This window comes from Pleurodeles waltl, chromosome 3_1 (assembly GCF_031143425.1).
Source record: "Pleurodeles waltl isolate 20211129_DDA chromosome 3_1, aPleWal1.hap1.20221129, whole genome shotgun sequence".
Taxonomy (NCBI): Eukaryota; Metazoa; Chordata; class Amphibia; order Caudata; family Salamandridae; genus Pleurodeles; species Pleurodeles waltl.
The window spans coordinates 970851540-970872299 of NC_090440.1; the positions used below are offsets into that span (position 1 = coordinate 970851540).

The 20760-nt window shown below is 44.9% G+C and overlaps 1 protein-coding gene across 1 annotated transcript in view; it reads right to left on the reverse strand.

Moving 5' to 3' along the window:
- Window positions 1–20760, reverse strand: part of UBXN11 (UBX domain protein 11) — a 379872-nt gene that overhangs the window by 319414 nt on the left and 39698 nt on the right. The window contains exon 4 of the mRNA XM_069224030.1: window positions 17562–17662. Within this exon, the coding sequence (XP_069080131.1) occupies window positions 17562–17662 (101 nt within the window). The remainder of the gene's footprint in view (window positions 1–17561; window positions 17663–20760) is intronic.

A 20760-nucleotide genomic window follows, 5' to 3' on the forward strand; every position in this document is an offset into this window, starting at 1 on the left:
CCCACAATTGCGTCAGTTAATGGGAATATGCTGACTTGTTTCTGGTAACAAACCTGAAACTGCCCTAAAGGCCTTTAGAGCACACAAGGTCAGGTCCAGGCCCAATGTAACATCAGCTGGGTATATCAGAATATTACAAACACTAAAGAGGGGAAAGAGGAGCCACTCCATATCTGTCCTCCCAGATACTGACACCAACATAGAAAAAGTAGGACAAGAGGAAAGGCGGATACCTCATAAAACTCATCAAGGTTACGCCCTAGTGGGAAAACACGTTGGATTCTTAAAAATGCCCTCACCCACTCACTGTGGCATGCTTCATCTTCGGGCTATTGCTTCAACATCCTTGCAATCCTCAACATCAGGGATGGAGCAAACAAGGGAGGGGCTTAGACAATACACAACATAAACCTAGGGATCTTCACCACAGAACATATATGCATTAAAACTATTTATTGGTGCCCTAATCATATTTATTCATGGGTTCCCTGGATAAGGTTAAAAAATCTTCTACTACGGCGGAGATACTGGGGAATTATCACCCATCCACCGCTATCATCTGCTATTGTGTCACAATCCCTGAGGTTGGCTATCGCGGGGATGTTGAAGCAATAGCCCGATGATGAAGCATGCCACAATGAGTAGGTGAGGGCATTTTTAAGAATCCAGAGTGTTTTCCCACTAGGGCGGAACCTTGAAAGTCATTGTGAGCTATTGAAGGCTAAACAACTCGTGCTTTGTTACTGGACACCCCCACACCCAACTAAAATGCCTTTAAACCTAATGTACTTGAGCCTGTACTAAGGTCTGAACAAATAACTTTGACTAGAGGCACTAGAACAGGGCTGCCATATGTGTCAGTGAGTGTGAAAACAACAGATGATGGACGGAATGAAGAACAAATCATTCACCTCCAGTCACAGATATGGGTTTAATCCATCATTTGTTTTGCTTGCCATGCCATTCCAGTTCAGGCCCTACCATATGCAAATCAGTCTTGACCCTCTTCCCCATAGGAACAGCCCAGCCCGAACTGCCAAGCCAGGTCTACCCTGGACCAGAAACAAGCATCCTGGAACCGGTTTCAGGGTATCACCCTTCATCAGCCAGGCTAGCTTGAATCTGGTGGCATAGCAAGCACGGGACCCTCGTCTGGGCATACCCTTCCCACTTGGGGCGACAAATGCAAAAACAACAGATGATGGACGGAATGAAGAACAAATCAAAAATTCACCCACAGTCACAGATCTGGGTTTAATCCATCAGTTTTTTTTCTTGTCATGCCATTCCAGTTCAGACCCAACAATATGCAAATCAGTCTTGACCCTGTTCCCCATGGGAACAGTCCAGCCCGAACTGATAGGCCAGGTCTTCCCTGTACCAGAAACAAGCATCCTGGGACCGGTTTCAGGGTCTCACCCTTCATTAGCCAGGCTAGCTTGAATCTGGTGGCATAGCAAGCACAGGACCCACATCTGGGCATACACTTCCCAACTGAGGCGAAAAATGCAAAAACAACAGATGATGGACGGAATGAAGAACAAAACAAACATTCACCCCTAGTCACAGACCTGGGTTTAATCCATCAGTTTTTTTGCTTGCCATGCCATTCCAGTTTAGATCCAACCAAATGCAAATCAGTCTTGACCCTCTTCCCCATGGGAACAGTCCAACCCGAACTGCCAGGCCAGGTCTTCCCTGGACCAGAAACAAGCATCCTGGGTCCGGTTTCAGAGTACCACCCTTCATCAGCCAGGCTAGCTTGAATCTGGTCGCATAGCAGGCACGTGACCCACATCTGTGCATACCCTTCCCACTTGGGGGGACAAATGCAAAAACAATAGATGATGGACGGAATGAAAAACAAATCAAACATTCACTCCCAGTCACAGATCTGGGTTTAATCCATCCGTTTTTTTGCTTGCCATATCATTTCAGTTCAGACCCAACCATATGCAAATCAATCTTGACCCTGTTCCCTATGGGAACAGTTCAGCCCGAACTGCCAGGCCAGATCTTCCCTGGACCAGAATCAAGCATCATGGGACCGGTTTCAAGGTATCACCCTTTATCAGCCAGGCTAGCTTGAATCTGGTGGCATAGCAAGCACAGGACCCACATCTGGGCATACCCTTCCCACTATGTGTCAGTGAGCGTGTGGTCTTCGGGTATGAATATGAAAGGAACTTGAGGGTGTTTGAAAACCTGTGTTGTACGTACTTGTGGCACAGGACATACCTTTCGCCATATGTGGCATTTCAAATGTATAACACAAACATACTATTGTTTTTTTTTTTAATATGGGAGAATTTAACATTTCTCCCATTAAAGAATGGTTACATTTTTCAGTTATAACTATGGCACAGTGTTCTACTGGTCACTGGGAGCAAGAGGCCTGCTATTTGTAAATGCAACAGTCTGAAAAAACTAATTAGAACATTAAAATAAAAAGGTAACTTACTCATTAAGGTAACTTTTTATTTTTATTTTCTCCAGTTTAAAAGCATTGAGAAACATCCTTTTGTTTTTACCTCCAATATTAATTTGACAAGGACTTTTATTTAAAAGTTAAATACCACAGTGCTTCAATTCTTCACCTTTGTGCCTCACCATGGGTCATAAATCTGACTCCAAAACTGCTTGTTATCCGGCCCTGCTAACTGCAGCCTGATGATAATAATGTAAAATAAACACAGCCTTCCCTTATCTTTAAAAGGAAAAATGTGACCCAGGGCTTATTTAAAAATTAACTCAAGGCTGTGAGCTACTCTGAAGGTGTCTGGGAGCTACCCGTAGCTTACAATGGACTGGTTGGAGACACCTGGACTAGGCATTGCTGATCGCCTACCTGGCAAATACTGTTAGTCAATGGTATAATCGCAAGCATGAACAGCACGGGTGACAGAGGACAGTCCTGTCTGATGCTTTTGTGATTTTGACAGAACTCCGAGAACTCTTGTTCAATCTTTACCCGCAACACAGGATAGGCGTATAGAATCATGATTAGGGCAACATGTTCCCCACCAAAACCCATGTGTTGCAGCACCTCCATTAAATACACCTACTATAAACTAATGAATGCCTTCTCCAGGTCTATGGAGAGTTCCACACCATATGTGCCGGCACCCCTTTCCAGGACACGGAACAGCTGCCTAATGTTTGAGGATGTACTCGTACCAGGCATAACCTTACACTGGTGGTGTGTACCAAGTAAGGTAGCTTGTGATGGACCCAGTTTGCTATGAGCTTACCCACTTACCCCTTTTACAGACTAGGTTAAGGATGGAGATTGGATGGTAGGATCTCTTATCTAATGGGTTGCCTCTGACTTTTGAGAGCATCGCTGGAAAATTGTGCTACCCTGCCACACCTGCCACTTCGTATAGGGCTGCAGGACATTTTCGGTGGTGTGCTTGGCAGCATTTGAAAAATGAACTGTTTGACTGCTCCATAACTCAGCCTTCCATACCGAGCTGATGCTCCAGAGATAACGGTTTCAACTGTGCTGTATCTAAGAACTTGTCCATGAGGCTGACGTCAACCTCATATGAAGAGCTATACAATTGCATATACTACGCTATGAATACCACATTGATATCTGCCTGTGAAGGGCCATATTTATGACCAGGTTTGTATTGGGGTTGCACGCAGCGTGGTTCATGTGAGACGCAAACCTTAAGTGAGATTTATGAAGCCACACACAGCCACCTTGTGCGGCACTGAGTGGCTTCATAAATCTCGAGTAATGCAATGCAGTGCAAATTGCTACATTGCATTACTCTGCGTCAGGGAGATGTTTCCATGGGTGTTGCGTGGGTATTACCACACAACATTCATAGATTTTGATACATTCCCAGATTTACCAGAAGTGATGGATCTGGAAATGCACCAAAAACCTATGCCTCCTCATGATGTGTAACAAGGAGAAATATTTTTATTTCTCCTTGTTTTTTCCTTTCTATGTGTGCTGCATTCTGAGAGGAAAAAGCCTCTCAGGATTGTTTTTGTGGAGGAAGGTGTCCCTTCCTGCGCGAAAACAATCCTGCATGCAACGCAGGCACCCTTGGACCAAGTTGCAAGGGTGCCTGCATTGGTGCAAACTAGCCAAAGGGGTGCCAGCGCGGAGGAAAAGGCAGGAATGTGCTGTATTCTTTTCAAATATTGCAGAATCCTGCCCTTTCCCTGTCACTCACTGCAGCACAGCAAGGTGACTTGGTGCACTCACTACATGACTATCCCCATAAATATATCCGCAGTGTCCATTAGGATGGCAGACAGCTAAGATTGTGGCCCTGTGGTGCTCTGTTTCAGTAAGCATGCTTATGAGCGGCCTGCTTTGTCCTGTTTCATAGTCCACAGTGCAATGTATTCCTTATAGCTATTCGTTGCCAATCAAGGGCTCAGGTTGATATGTTGCTGCCTCACTTGAACATGGTTGCACCTCGCGGTATCTGTGTCCACCGCTTGTAACTCTGGTGGGGGAGGCAGATTGCACACTGCCAGAGTAAACTGAGCCCGTTCAGTCTTGCAGATACTGGAAGAGCTCCTGGTGCAGATACTGCTTATGAACAATTTGAAAGCCTCCCACTCGATTATAGGGCTGGAGACTGAAACAGTGTTAGTTTCAAAGTAATGCTTGATCTCATGAATGATGCCTCTGAATGCAGGATCAGATCCTCAATGGCTGAAACCTGTAAATGCCACATGGGTATACTTGTCCTGGTCAGTCCCCAGTTTACAGTCCCCAACAGTGAACAATGGTCACAATAATTCCTTGCGAGGTATTCCGCATTTTGTACAGACCCACCAAGGTAGGGTGAGACCAAGAACATGTCAATTATCATATGCAGTACATAAAGGGCTGAGAAGTAGGAGTACCCACTATCCAGTGTATGAGTTTCTCCATAAATCTGACACAACCCTGTGTTCCGTCGATCTATGCAGTTCCTTGGTGGCTCTGTTTGCCTGTACACCCTAAGGGCGAGCTATCGAGTTTCCTGTGTGTTGGACCTGGCTTTTTGACAGGGTCATCCCCAAACTTTTTGCCTCCTTCCTCCTATTTGTTCTGACCTGTTGTTGTTGGCTTTTGACCTCTGGGCACTTTACCACTGCTAACCAGTGCTAAAGTGCATATGCTCTCTGTGTAAATGGTACTATTGATTGGTTTACCCATGATTGGCTATTTAATTTACTTATAAGTCCCTAGTAGAGTGCACTATATGTGCCTAGGGCCTGTAGATTAAATGCTGCTAGTGGGCCTGCAGCACTGGTTGTGCCACCCACTTCAGTAGCCCCTTAACCCTGTCTCAGGCCTGCCATTGCAAGGCCTGTGTGTGCAGTTTCACTGCCACTTCGACTTGGCATTTAAAAGTACTTGCCAAGCCTAGAACTCCCCTTTTTCTACATATAAGTCATCCCTAATGTGTGCCCTAGGTAACCCCTAGAGCAGGGTGCTGTGTAGGTAAAAGGCAGGACATGTACCTGTGTAGTTATATGTCCTGGTAGTGTAAAACTCCTAAATTCGTTTTTACACTCCTGTGAGGCCTGCTCCCTTCATAGGCTAACATTGGGGCTGCCCTCATACACTGTTGAAGTGGCAGCTGCTGATCTGAAAGGAGCAGGAAGGTCATATTTAGTATGGCCAGAATGGTAATATAAAGTCCTGCTGACTGGTGAAGTCGGATTTAATATTACTATTCTAGAAATGCCACTTTTAGCAGACTCTTGTCTGGCTGTAAAAGTGCTCTCCAAGGGCTTGGATAGAGCTTGCCTCCTGTTCCCTGAAGTCTCAGGACCAAAAAGACTTCTCTCTTCCACTTGGACGCTCCGTGCGCCGAAATTTTCGACGCACAGCTTGTTCCGCGGCAAGAAAAACGCCGCACACCGACGCTGATCGATGCAACGCCTTCGGGACGACCGAAACTTTGACGCACGGCCTCGCAAGGGCACTAAAATCTTGTTGTGCCCTTCAATCCACGTCTGGCTAGGTTTAGTTGACAGCTCCTTGTGCATTCACTCAGACACACCCCAAACACAGGTTACTCAGCCTCACTTGCATACATCTGCATTTTGAATGGGTCTTCCTGGGCTGGGAGGGTGGAGGGCCTGCCCTCACACAAAGGACTGCCACACCCCCTACTGGGACGCTGGCAGACAGGATTGAACTGAAAGGGGGCTTGGTGCATTTCTTAGACACTCTTTGAAGTCACCCCCACTTCAAAGGCACAACTTAGTATAAAACAGGGCCTCTGCCCTACCTCATCAGACACTTGCTGGAGAAGAAACCTGAACCAGAAACCACATCCTGCCAAGAAGAACTGCCTGGCTGCTCAAAGGACTCACCGGGCTGCTTTTCTACAAAGGACTGCTGCCTTGCTGTTGGCCTGCTGCCTTGCTGAACTCTTGTATGGCTGTAAAAGTGCTCTCCAAGGGCTTGGATAGAGCTTGCCTCCTGTTCCCTGAAGTCTCAGGACCAAAAAGACTTCTCTCTTCCACTTGGACGCTCCGTGCGCCGAAATTTTCGACGCACAGCTTGCTCCGCGGCAAGAAAAACGCCGAACACCGACGCTGATCGACGCGACGCCTTCGGGACGACCGAAACTTTGACGCACGGCCTCGCAAAGACAACGCCGCCCGACTTCCCAGGAGAAATCGACGCGACGCCTGCCGTGAGATCAAAACTTTGACGCACGGCCTCGCAAGGACAACGCCGCCCGACTTCCCAGGAGAAATCGACGCAACGCCTGCCGTGAGATCAAAACTTTGACGCACGGCCTCGCAAGGACAACGCCGCCCGACTTCCAAGGAGAAATCGACGCGACGCCTGCCGTGAGATCAAAACTTTGACGCACGGCCTCGCAAGGACAACGCCGCCCGACTCCCAAAGAGAAATCGACGCGACGCCTGCCATGAGATCGAAACTTCGACGCGCAGCCGGAAAACAAGCAGGAAAATCCACGCACAGACCCGGGACATCTGGTACTCCCCGCGATCCACAGAAAGAGACTGTCCGCGCGCCGGAAAACGACGCACGACTTCCCCCGTGGAAAATAACGACGCAAGTCCGCGTGTGCTGAGGAGAAATCGACGCACACACCAGTTTTCCACGTATCTCTTCTCCTGTGGCCCTCTGAGGAGATTTTCCACCAGAAACCAGGTACTTTGTGTTTGAAAGAGACTTTGTTTGCTTTCTAAAGACTTAAGACACTTTATATCACTTTTCAGTGATATCTTTACAAATTCATATTGCAACTTTGATCGTTTTGACCTGAAAATACCCAGATAAATATTATATATTTTTCTAAACACTGTGTGGTGTATTTTTGTGGTGTTATACTATGGTGTTGTATGATTTATTGCACAAATGCTTTACAAATTGCCTTCTAAGTTAAGCCTGACTGCTCGTGCCAAGCTACCAGAGGGTGGGCACAGGCTGATTTTGGATTGTGTGTGATTTACCCTGACTAGAGTGAGGGTTCTTGCTTGGACAGAGGGCAACCTGACTGCCAACCAAAAACTCCATTTCTAACACTGTGGGAATAGAGATTAAAATCCCCTTTGATAAGCATGGGCCCATGAAGGGCTTTCTACATGAAGTGATTCAGTATGTGCAATTGTGCAGTTTTGCCTGTATTGGAAGAATAGAGTCCTAGTATGTGTATCAGTGTGCCATCCAACAAGCTTGTCACAAACACTAACCTGCCCTCAGGGTCAACCCTTTGTTTCTTTCATTGGAAGGGAACTCCTGGGTGAACCCAGATTAAGATACCCCTAGAGTAGGCGGTGAATGAGGTGTGGAATACTTCGCCTGTCCAAAGGGTCTGCAACTTCTGTCCCTCAGATTCTGTGAAGTCCATTTCGTGTAGTCTGGCAATGTGTATATTGTGTCTCTTCAAATAGATATGTATGTGATGGCTCTTCACCACCTGGCCCAACCCTTAATGTTCCATGTGAAAAAGGTATATCTGCGGAAGAGGACTATATTATAAGGGAAAGTACTGCAGCTGCCCTATCGCTCTGTGTGCACCCCTCCGCTCCATCAGATGACCCACAATTGATCTGCACATGCACTGCCTGTGGGAAATGGAAGTGAAATCACTGATGAATAAAGAATCATCCCCTTAATCTAAGGCATGTACATGAAAGTCCAAGAGAATAACAGACAACAATGACAACCAGATGTCACAATTCATTGAAGATAACTCCATACTTTGAGACTACCAAACTGGATTCTGCCCAGGAAGAGGCATTGAATATACACTCATCGCAATCTGGGATGATCTTAAAAACACAGTTTGAACACAATGGAGTTTACTTGGACCTCTCAGCTGCCTCTGACACTGTTAACCATAACACCCTAATTCAAAGGCTCCACAAAGCTGGCATAGAAGGAACTGCTCTCAACTGGATCACATGCTACCTTCAAAACAGAACAAATGTCATCTATTCTCCCCCTTTCTCATCCAAACACTAATTCAACAAAGCAGGAGTCCCTCTTGGATCAATCATCTCACCTATGCTTTTCAACATCCACATGATGTCATTACCAGAACTGATCAATGAATTTCAACTCACATGCTACAACTATGCAGAATACACACACATACTCCTTAAACTGCCATGCCCCAAAGACATTGGAAACTCACAAATCTTCAGTTGCCTCGAAGTTGTTGATCAGTGTATGACTTTGAGCCATCTCAAACTGAATGCTTCCAAAACAGAAATACTCACATGTGGCGACTGGAAAAATTATGACCCACTGTGTGCCTGACAATCTGGGAACACCTCCTCAAGTATCTAAGGAAGTTAAAAACCTTGGAATTACCATAGACTCCATGTTAACAATGAATGCCCAAGTGAAAAAGTTAGCACGAACAAGCTTCATCACCTTGAAAACTCTATGACGAATCTTCCCTACCTCGGATTTCCACACGAGGTCTAGGCTACAATCTCCATTGTACTATTTATACTAGATTATGCCAATGACTTCTCCCATGAATCATCTCTATCTACTATGAAAAAACTACAACGCATTCAGAACTCGGCTGCCAGGCTACTGCTACATGTAAAGCCACAAGCCCACATCTCTCTGCCTTAAAGGCACTACATCGGTTACCGGTTGCCAGAAGATCCACCTTCAAGCTGCTTTATATCGCCTATAAAGCAATACATGGAACAGGATTGCTTTTTATTAGGAGTAAAATCACTAAATACATTCAACAAATAAACCTCTGCTCAAGATTGGCACCCCACCTGAAAACACCACCATACAAGAAAAAGACTATAGGTGGTACATTCTTCTCTGTTCAAGCTATGCAATTCATTACCCCCAAATATCCATGGATCTTGTCTTCAGAAGGCTACTCAAGAGTTGTCTCTTTCCTTCGTAACGACCATATCCAGGCAGCAATGGACTGCATATGCCTGTGTTGGTAAACATTTATAATCTCATTATGTGTATATATATATATATATAGATTTGTGCATTTCTTTAAGAAATGTGTATATTTACTATTTCATAATACTAAAATATGTACATACTCAAAGTGTGTTTAACAAATGTACCATTACTCACATTTAAAGTATATATATGTGTGTTTATATATATGTGCATATATGTACATACAAGTATGTATGCAATGTATGTGTATGTATACATATATATGTGTAAATTATTTTACGCTTAACATGTTGATAGGTCATTGTATAGTTCCTAGATAAGTTATTAGATTAAATAATTATGAATCCCTGCTTTCATTTTAGCTATCACAATGATCAAATGCTATCCTCACTATTTTATCAGCATGCATTTCACTATGGAAAACTGAGGAAAGATAAAATAATGCTAGAAAAGTACACAAATTAACCTCAAATATTGCTAATCTTGAAACTCTGTGTTTATACTACACAAATTTAAATCTCAAAATATTATATCCATTATTATATTCCTTACACATATATTCCATTACTATGTATTTACGAATCTCTTTATTTCTTTCTTTAGTCCTACTGTACAAGAGGGAAAAAAAGAATTTATAAAAAAAAAAAATAGCTCTCTGAAGCTTTACTCTGTCTCCCCAACACCCTATAGCTCTATCATTCTATTCTCCATTCCCACTCTCCTATTAACCCTGCCTAAGCTCTTCCCTCTTCTACCGCTCCTGGCTGACCCTGAACCTCAGTTTACTACTATGATCTCCCAAACAATCCTTCTATATTTTCCCTCAGTTATCTCACCTCTGACTCATCCAAACCCCCTTCTACTACAATGATCTCCCTAACCCCTTTCTACAGACTCTTCCCTCCTCCATCTCTCCTTTACTCATCCCAAGCCTCATCCTATTATTACAAACTCCCAATTAACACTTCTGGATTCTTCCATCGTCTATCCCTTCATTATTGTATTCAAGTCTACTAACAAACTCACAGATCCTCTTCTCAAATCAACTCATACTAATACTAATACTGTACTCATATCTCCCTATACTAATCCACCACTAATCATTTTGGGTTCCGGAGTAGCGTGCTACTTGCCGAAAAGAGTTTCAACACCTCATCAGGGGAAGTAAGCACTATATAAATACAATTGCAACTTAGTCTACTTAAAATCCTATCCGGGGTCTTTGTTGTAAACTGACCTCGCTCAAACATCAGGTAGCCTTGAAAATGTAGACTGACAAAAAGGAAAGAGAACACCAGAAAACAAAAGATCAATGAGCAAAAACATACAGAAGAAAGGAGCAGGGAGAATATGATAAACCAGGGAAAAGAAACCTTTGACTGATGGTGGAAAAAGGGGGAGGTCACTGCTTGGTGACAGCATAGAGTTCATAGCTTTCCTATTGGAGGAGCAAATCATGGTTCATCTCCTGTGCGGAGCATCCTGATGGCCCACAGTGAAATGAGAGGAGTGTTCTATAGAGGGTCACACGACAGATCAATCCAAGCGGAGAGTCAGGTTTGGTTGTACAGTCCCAACACCATGCCCTCGCTGCTGGGTGGTGGAACCCCCAGCGATCCAGGAAAACAGATACTCCAGCTGCAACACCCAATGTCAATGGAATTAAATGTACTTATTCTGCTATTTCCATGTGATTTCACAGCAACAGTTGGCACTGAGGACTAAATCAGTTTGTCGGCTGGAGAGTGACCTTAGGATGTTTGGAGTAATCACTGGAACTGGCCTATGGGCCACGTGCCTTGTTACTGAAGTCTTTTGTGAAATGTTTGTTTCCAGCATGGATGGCTGCTGGCGTCTGTAGTGCGGCATTCGTACCGCCACCGCCTGTGTCCAGTCCAGTGTTGATGTACTGTGGCTAATGCCTGTTTACATAGAGTCCCTTGGTGTCCTGGCCCCCAGCTGGTCATGGCACTAACATGGGAGGGTGGGCCATGGTTCTCTGCCCAGGCCTCCTCTGGAACTGTGAAGATATTTTCAGTTTGGCGGGGAAAAGCAAAGCGTATTTGAGTCCCATTTCTTGCAGCTTGCACTTCACTCAGGTAAACAAAACTTGGTGATGCTGGACCTCCAAAGTATAATCTTGAAATATGAGGACTTTGCAGTTGCTAACCGTAAAGTACCCGCACCTCTGGCCACCCACAGGATTGCGTAACAGTCTCTAAAGTGAAAGAGTTTGGCCACCAGAGGTCTATGGAGTGCCCAAGGGGTGGGGGCTACACTGGGACGAGGAGCACTTGTTCAAATGACGCCACTACTTTGGTAGCAAACCAGTCTTCTAAAAAAGCTACCATGCCCTGCTTCTCAGTGGCCTTAGGAAGCCCCACCAGTAGGATATTGCTGTACTGCACACAGCCCTCTGTGTCCTCTGCCCTGTCTTCTAGGAAATAGATGCAGTCTGCACCCATAGCCTTTTGAACCTTCTGGTGGAGGTCCAGAGGCTATGGGTGCAGCAGCTGCAGAGGGGATTCCAACTGGATCACACTTTCTTTGAGCTTCTTTTGATCCTCCCATAAAAATCCTATTTTTGCCTCCGGGGAGCTTCTTGTGAAACTGACTGCCTTGATATGGTGGGTGGCATCGGAGAAGCTGACTTGCTCTATGTCTGTGGGCTATGGTGGAGTGTATGGTGGTGGAGAAGGGTATGGTGGAGGAGAGGGTGGTGGTATGGTTGCATTGGGTTTCCCCATTTGGTTGTGGAGTGGCTGGAGCCACAAGCAGGCCTTTTGTCTCTGAAGGGGACATGTCCCAGATGCTAAGAGGGGGAGTTGAAAAGCAACTAGCCTGGGCAGTTGGTGCCCTATAGAATTGTCTCCAGCCAAACATTTGTTCTTCTTGGTCGGCTCACTTACCATCTTTCTCAGCCCGCAGGCAGCAACAGTGTGTGGTAGCACAAGCAGCAGACTTGTGCTGTCTCATAAGGTCTTCCCCGGAAGTGCTGGAAGAGTAGCCACAGCAGTTAACATGATGTCCCATGCTTCCCCACCACCAGTAGCCTGCATTACACCATGCTGTCCGTGGGTCAGGTTCGTAGAGAGGGCTCACTCTTGTTAAGGGCAGGGTGCTGCTTCAGGTTGGGTCATTATGTTCTAGTGGTTAGGCAAGTATCTGCACAGTATAAGTCACGTCTCACCATAAGAAACATGATAACAGCTGTGGATGTCCCTAGGCCAGCTGGTCATTCAACTTGCCCTCCCGTGAACCCCTGTGTGTATGGGCACCAGCCCCAATATGGCTTGCAATGTTAATATGGATAGCGGATTTTGCCAGGGTCAGTTGCTGACTCCTTCTCCTGTGCTGAATGGGAGTGGAGGAGCCTGAAACTCATTGTGCAGTGATTTAGAAGCTGTTTAAATATAGCCACCCAGGAAAGGCAGGCCAGGGGCCCTATCATCCAGACAGCTCCATGTGTGATGTGCCAGAGTGTCTCTGGTATGCACCCTGGTCCTGCAGGGCTCTACTGCTCACCGCTTACAAGTACATATGCCCGTTTCCCTGGGGCGGGCGCAAGGGCCCTAGAGCCCTGTCCACAGGCCGAGTCTGAGGCAGAACACATGTCAATCTGGGTGTACAGACCACAACAAGAAGGCCACCAGCAACTCTATTTAGGGTACTTCAAGCTTCAGCCTCCATAACTTTTTTTCACACAAAGTATCCATGCCAAATTTGTAACCTTTTTTCCCCAACACCATGGTGATCCTAAGGCTACCCAAGGCTTATGGATTCTCCTGGAGAAGACCGAGAAAATAGCCAACATATAGTTAAATTGAGTTTTTTCAGAAAAAAGGGAAAAACTGCTGCACAAGAAAATGCCTGGTTTTTCCTTAAACAAAATTGCATCAACAGAAGGTTTGCTGTCCTAAAATCGTCATCTTCCCGGTTTTTAGGAAAAAGCAGAGCAGAATCAAAAAATAATTTTTTATCACCATTTTGGCATTTTTCTAAGAGGTAGCCAATTTTTGCTAATTTCTGTGCTTTCAACCTACTTCCAGTCTGTGGAGGAAGCTGAAAAGTAGACAACGTTTCTGAATTCAGAAACGGGTCTTTTGTGTAGATCCCTCAAAGCTGTCCTAACAAAGCTAACTGTTGAAATAAAAAACAATCTTATCATTGAGTAGGAAAAAACAACGATTTGTGACAACGTTTTTATCTGTAACATCTTGTCACAATGGCTGACTTACAAAAGCAACATATCATTATGCCCACTATACTCTTCTGGTTGTGGAAGTATATAGGGTTTGTAGGTTGCCCAGGAACCTGAGGTACCCCAAGCCAACAACTGAGCTCACTTTACATGATTTCTTTATGTACCAACTATAGAACAATTCATTATGTTAAAATATCAAGAGTGTAAAATGGTATGATGGAAGCCTATATATTTCTCAATTATACAATAGATACAGAGTTTTGGAGCAGTGGTTATTTGTACACCTCTGAATTTGGGTTTAACTATACTGTTGTGTGATTCAGAGGGCATTTTTCAAAATGTCTTCTATCTTGCACACTGGGATTACATTCAGAAGCCACAAATGCAGAGAAATCAAATTGGTAATAACAAATGTTCTACTATCTTGTGTTCCCTGATAAACACAATATCTCACTTGTATGGCTGGGCCTAGCGCCTGCTGCAATACAAAACATCCCAAAATCTGACTTGGAGACATAAAATGTCACCAAGCAGAATCCACATATATTATTTTTTTCCAATGAGGGTAGCTGCGGATTTTGGCCCTAACTCAGCTGCCACCCAGGGATACCTACCATATCTAGCCATTGCAGACATCCGTGAATTTCCTACTACATAGCGTTCCTCTATGAATCCTGATGAAAACAGTACCTTATTAGTGGAGGTTTACCTGGTGCCTGCGATCTCTCCATACTGGATACCCAGGGGAGTCCAGGGTGTGGTAACTTGTGTGGTTCTCACTAGGTTTTCTTTCCCAGAAACCCTTGCAAACCTCACACTTTGGCTATAAACACACATTTTCCTCACAATTTTGTGAGGGAAAGTTCTGGAATCTGAAGGGAGCCAAAAATGTACTACCATTGAGAGATCCCCTACGTCTTACAATAAAAAAAGGTACCTCGTTTGTGTGGGTGGGCCTAGCACCTGCAACAGTAAAGCGGCCAAAACACATTTCAAAATCAACCTTTCTTGGGGAAAAAAGGACCTGATTTAGCAAGAGGATAGCTGCGTTTTTTGGGCCAGGCTTGGCTGCCATTTAGGGAAATGTGCTTGCTGACTGAGCTCTCTTAAATGTTTCCTAGCTCTCCTCAATTCCACTGAAATCAAATCAAATTCACTTTATTTCGGTCACAAATTTGGCCATAAGAGCATGCATAAAAACATAGCAATCCACCGCTATTCAAAATATAAACAAGGGTTCAAATACAGTTTTGATCAAAATCAGCAGCAAACAATTCTCCACAATTACATAAGTTGTTCATATGGCAAAAATAATTAATTACACGCTAACTGATATCATGCATAACAGGGTAATACTTAACAAGTGCAAAGCGTAATACCAAGATCACAAAGTTGATTCAGTAAAGCGCATATAACTTCCATCATAAAATAAGAGCTTCCAGTTAAAACATTAAAGAATTCCTACTTATTGCACATTTTAGAAAAGAACAAATGTTGACACAGTTAGATGGGGAAATCAGTTGTTACAGATACAAAAGGGCTAATCTAGAGGTTCTAATCTCCTGCTTTCGTAGATTCGGAATTAAGAACCTTTTTTTAAGATCAGTAAAAAATTTACAAAATAAAGTAAAATGCAACAGCTTTGTGGGGAAGATTTATCACATGGACATAATTTTAGGGCTCAAACGGGCCAAGGGGGGAGCTAAGGTGCCACCTCACAAATCCTTACCTAAACCTAGTGAGCATTAACCTGCCCCAAGAGCCATCAATTCATTCTAGGTATGTTCCAGGGATGGAAAAATGTGAATCTATGCATACCCTTATTCAATTTGTGGTCCTCTCCGAGGGCTCTTGACCTTTTCTTAAAAAGCTGTTTTTACTCACAATATAATTGTTTTTCGCATGGTGGAGGGATTAGTGAAAAAGGTTGGCCTACCCAGCTTTGATAATTCAGTTTTGATGTAATCAAACCAGGGAATTTTCATGCCTCTCTCACACGTGAGGCTATCATTCATGATCTCTCTATTAAGCGAAACATGTGGATTAGCCCAGATGAAACACCACAAAAAGGAAGGGGGGCAACTTAATTGTATCCTTGGCATACTCCATCACAAGCTTCTGGTTTATAATAAAGGTAGGGCATGCAGGTGGAACGCCCAGAAGTCACCTAAGCACCCTATTTTGCTCCAGTTGGAGGGGCTTGTGTTTGAGGATCCCCAAATTCCTGTGCCATAAGTAAGGATTAGGAGACACTATTTCTCATAGACCTCCACAAAGGGGGCTACAGGTTTTCCCCCCAATGTGTTTGGTCATCCAATCCACTCACGCCTATCCTTTCCACATTAGAGTGGCTTACCATGGACTGCCACTCTGCCCTTAAGAGTGCATACCTCACATACAGGGCAATTTGTCAAAAAGCCTGAATGACTATCTCAAAAACTTCGGCTCGATGGAAGAAACAGAACTTCAAAAATGCCAGGTTATAATATGGCTAGATACATCCATGTTCGAAAAGACTTCCAGCCTGAATCAATCATACTCTTGAAACTCTCCAAGGATTTGGAACCCTATACAGATATGTCCAACAGGATACATTAATAGCCACTTTTGAAAGTGACTTCAAACAGTATGCCCCAAAACAGCTTTTAGTAATTCATACCTGCCTACTTGTCATTGATCTTCTCAAATCCTGTGCAGCAAAAATAACACCATCTTTTTGAAGACCTACATTTTTTGCTTTCGGACATGTTCTCTGCTTGTCTTGCTACTGTTATGTGTCAACTCTCTGCCAAGTGCTCTGCACAGTGTGTCCAGTCTTGAAGCTCTATCATGAGCCTAAATAAATAGATATTAGGACCTCCAAAGGCGAGTGACAGACTTTCTTGCTCTGATTTTGTTGTAACTTTTCAATTTAATATAGTCTCCATTTCATTATAGCAACTACGCACATGGCACAAGACATGCCAATGAAGTTATCAAACAGAACTAGGGTTTATTTGAAATATAGTTTATATTCTTTCAGTTGATAAGGAGGGAATACAACATATGCTTGCAAAGACAGAGAAGCTTGCAAATAGAAAGAGGCTTTCAAAGACAAACAGAGAGGCTTTCAAAGACAGGCAGACTGGTACATAGATAGGCAGACAGGTAAAGAGATAGACCAGCAGATGGATAGACGGGTAGATAGATAGATAGATAGATAGATAGATAGATAGATAGATAGATAGATAGATAGATAGATAGATAGATAGATACGTGTATGACAAACAGTAATGTAGTTATAAATCCACTTAATTTCATGCATACTAAAAAGAGGATAACTTTATAAAGAACATTTTCAAATGGGCACAATCTGATATGCTGTAAAATAGCAGTATCAAGACAAACAAAGGCCACTGTGAAAGGAATTCACAACACCATTGGCAAGAGACAGGAACTGATAAAGTGAGAATGTGACATGTGCTTACATCAAAAGCACCATAAGGCGCTGTTAGAAAGTATCCTGCTATTGCATCAGGCTTTACACATAAAGGCCTCCCTAAAGAAATAATAAAACAACAAAAACACTGGCAATGAAAAAAACTATCCTATGTGCAAATGGTCTTCTTATGAAAAAGCAAAATGCAGTTACTCAAAATGAAGTTGGCCAATGGCTGAAGTAGTTGGACCCACTGCCCTATGTTGTGGAAGCACAACACGTATGACACAGCAGACCAATAGATGATGAAAGTTGGCTGGCCGAAAGCCCCTTTATGTATATTATACATAGAATTTTAGTACAATCAAAAGGTCTTGGCTAACACCAGATGTAAAAAGGAGTCAAGGACACACATACCAGAGCACTGTAAAAGGAGGTTCAAAGATTTGAGAGTCGTAGCAGCACAGCAGAGACTCTCAATGACACACTACATTCCCTGCAAAAAGACAAGGACCCATTGAAGATTGTTCTTATTTTACCTTTTGGTGAATTTCCTGTGCTTGACTTTTCACTCTTTGCTCCAAAAGACCAAGCTTGTGCATCATGGTGGCCATGAGCTCCAGGTCATTAGGGGCTGACACTGCAAATCAAAAGCTTACAACATCAGAATATGCAGATGCACACACCCAAGAGACCCCAACACTTGTAACTCAAGGGAGCTCCATCACATGGACACATGGCACAGAAAATCTTACAAGCACAGCAAGTGAAACAACGAAAAGAGTGTATGCAAACATTGTAGATGCACAGAGAAATATGGAGCAAAAAGAAAGCTGTACGAAGTCACACAGCTGCTCATGCACACAATATCTGCCAGCAAAGAGCTTATGCACCCTGGAGTCACAGAAAACATACAACAAGGGAACACAGAACAAGAAAACCAAGACAGAGGCCCACAACATACACCCTGGAAACACAGAGAGACGAAGAAGGTAATCCAGGATAAGGGAACACAAACAGAATGTCACACCATATGACATGGAGGCACACAATCATGTAGGGTAAGGTAACCCAGGCAAAGGAGGGGGCAACATATACCCAGAGGAGCTCAGATTAGTAGTTCAAAGGATCACAGCATACACCCTGGAGGTTCACAGACATACAGGGCAGGAGTACCTATGCAGAGGGTCACAACATACACCTTGGAGGTGTTCAGACATGTAGAGCAAGGGAACCCTGTCAAAGGGGCAAAAAAACACCCTGGAGGGGCACAGGCATACAGTAAAAAGAAACCAATGGAGAGAGTCACAGCATATATTTTAGAGGAGCACAGAAAAATACTACAATAGAACTCAGGCACAAAAATCACAGTATACACCCTGGTGGCACACAGGCATATAGAGCACAGGGGTCACAACATACACCCAGGAGGGACTCATACAAGTAGTGCAAGGCAACCCAGACAAAGGGTCACAAAAAATACCCTTGAGGTGTACAGACATGGAGGCGAGCACACTTTGAACTTGGGAACCCTGACAGAGTACCACAGCATACACAATGGAGCAGCACAGACATGTAGAACAAGGTAATACAGTATGCACCCTGTAGCCACTCAGACATACAGTAAAAATGATAACCAGGCAGAGGGTCATCGTATACACATTAGAGACACGTATTTTGTTTTCTTCAGTGTGAAGCCCTAAATGCGATGGGTATGCCCCAATGTGGGTCCTGTGCTACAGGACTCAAGCCCTACCTCACTGATGAGGCCTAACTAGTCTAAAACAGTCTGGGGTTGCTTGTGTCCCTGTTCAGAGGGGACCTGAAATGGCAGCTCGGCAGGACTAATCCTATTGGAGCAGGACCAAGTCTGATTTGTCTATGGCTGGTTCCTGTCTGAGGTGGCACAGTAGGGAAATAAAAAGATCTGAGTAATTACCATTTGCTGGTATTAATTCAAGCATTCCAAACATCGCATTTTTGTTATTTTCTTTACGACTGGTATGCCCTGAAGCAGGTCCCCTGCTCACTGTGCCATAAGACTCAAGCTATACCTCAGTGATGAGGCCTAACTAGTTCCAAATCAATTTCGGGGTTGCTTGTGTTCCTGTCAGATGGGTCATAACCTGGCAGTCCGGGCTGAACTAATTCTATTGGAGCAGGAGCAAGGCTGATTTGTGTATGTCTGGTTCCTCACTGAGATTGAACCGTAGGCAAAAAATGGACTGGAATGCAGCTCTGAATAATTACCAGTTGCCGAGATACAATCAAGCATTCCACTCATAATTTTTTTGTTTTCTGCTGACATTTAGTAAAAGGAATCCCAGACAAAGGGTGTCTTCGAATACTCTGGAGGTGGCAGACATATAGTAAAAGGGACCCCAAGCAGAAGTCACAGTGTAGGAAGCACATACACATCTAGTACAAGGGAACCTTGGCAGATATTGTAAGGCTATGTGAAGCAAGGGAACCCAGGCAGAAGTCACAGCATTCACCCTGGCGGCATATAGACACATAGAAAAAGGGACACCATCGGAAGGTCATAGCATACACCCTGGAGGCACACAGACAAGTAGAACAAGGGAACTCTGGTATAGGGCCATGGCATACAGAACAAAGTAGCCCCACAGAGGAGCATGTCACGTAACCAGGATGGACACAGACATGTAGAGGAAGGGAAACCAGGCAGACTGTGTACGAAGCAAAGTTATCCAATGAAGCAAAATCTGCCACCACCATGAAAATATAGCTCCTAAACAGACTGTTCTGACTGTTTCTCTAGGACAGTCTTATCTACCCATTAGCAGAGCAGGACCGAAACGGATAGCAACTTCAAATAAATCCAGGATTTGTAAAGCATGGCAAATCACCCATGAGGATCTCAAGGTGCTGAATTGTAGGCACAGGGAGATTAAGTGATTTGCCCAGAATCACAGGATGTTGAGCCGACGCCAAGACTCTTACCTGGTTCCTCCAGTCAACTTTTCAGTTTCAACAAAGAAAGTCTTGCAGGGGGCGTGGCTTGGCCAGCAGAGATGGCGGACATGTAAACGTGCCGCTCCGCCGAGGCCTTCTATTTCTCCGATAAGATCAGTGCCCCAGAGGGAACCCCCGACAGTAGTGAGGTCGCGGGGGCACCGGAAGGGCCTGTGAGTCCAAGGCGGCTGTCCAGCGATCTGTGGGGTGGACCGAGGGCGGATGGCCGGACGCGTGCCGCGGACGGCCGGCTGAGATTTGGTGCCTGCTGCTGGCTCGCGGAGTGGGCTGCGCTGACTGTGCAGGAGAGGAACGGTGCTCCGGAGGAGTTGGAATGTGGTGGCCGAGAGGAGCCGATCAGCTCCGTTGAAGCCTCGGGGCGGATGGGAGGCTGCTGAGGCGCAAACACAGGAGAGGGAAGGCCAAGGAGGGCACGTGAGGAGGTGCAACAGAACGGCCCGGCGGGGCCCCCTTTCCTTGTTTCCCCCGGACGGAGAGACGCTGGATGAGCTGGAGCCTGAGTGAGTGTTGGGGACCCCCAGGAGGGGAGCGGAGGGGGACCCAGTGGTGAAGAGGAGGCGTAGACCTTGGAGCGCAAAGGCCCCGATGCGTGTTGTGGTGACCGGGACGGGACAGAGCAGCACTTGGGGAGGGCTGAAACGTGGCTGCCAATTGGGGCCGGCCAGCTCCGGCAAACAGGCACCTGGAGAGAAACTTAGGGCTGAGGTGGCCCGGAACAGGACAAAGGAAGGCCATGGGAGA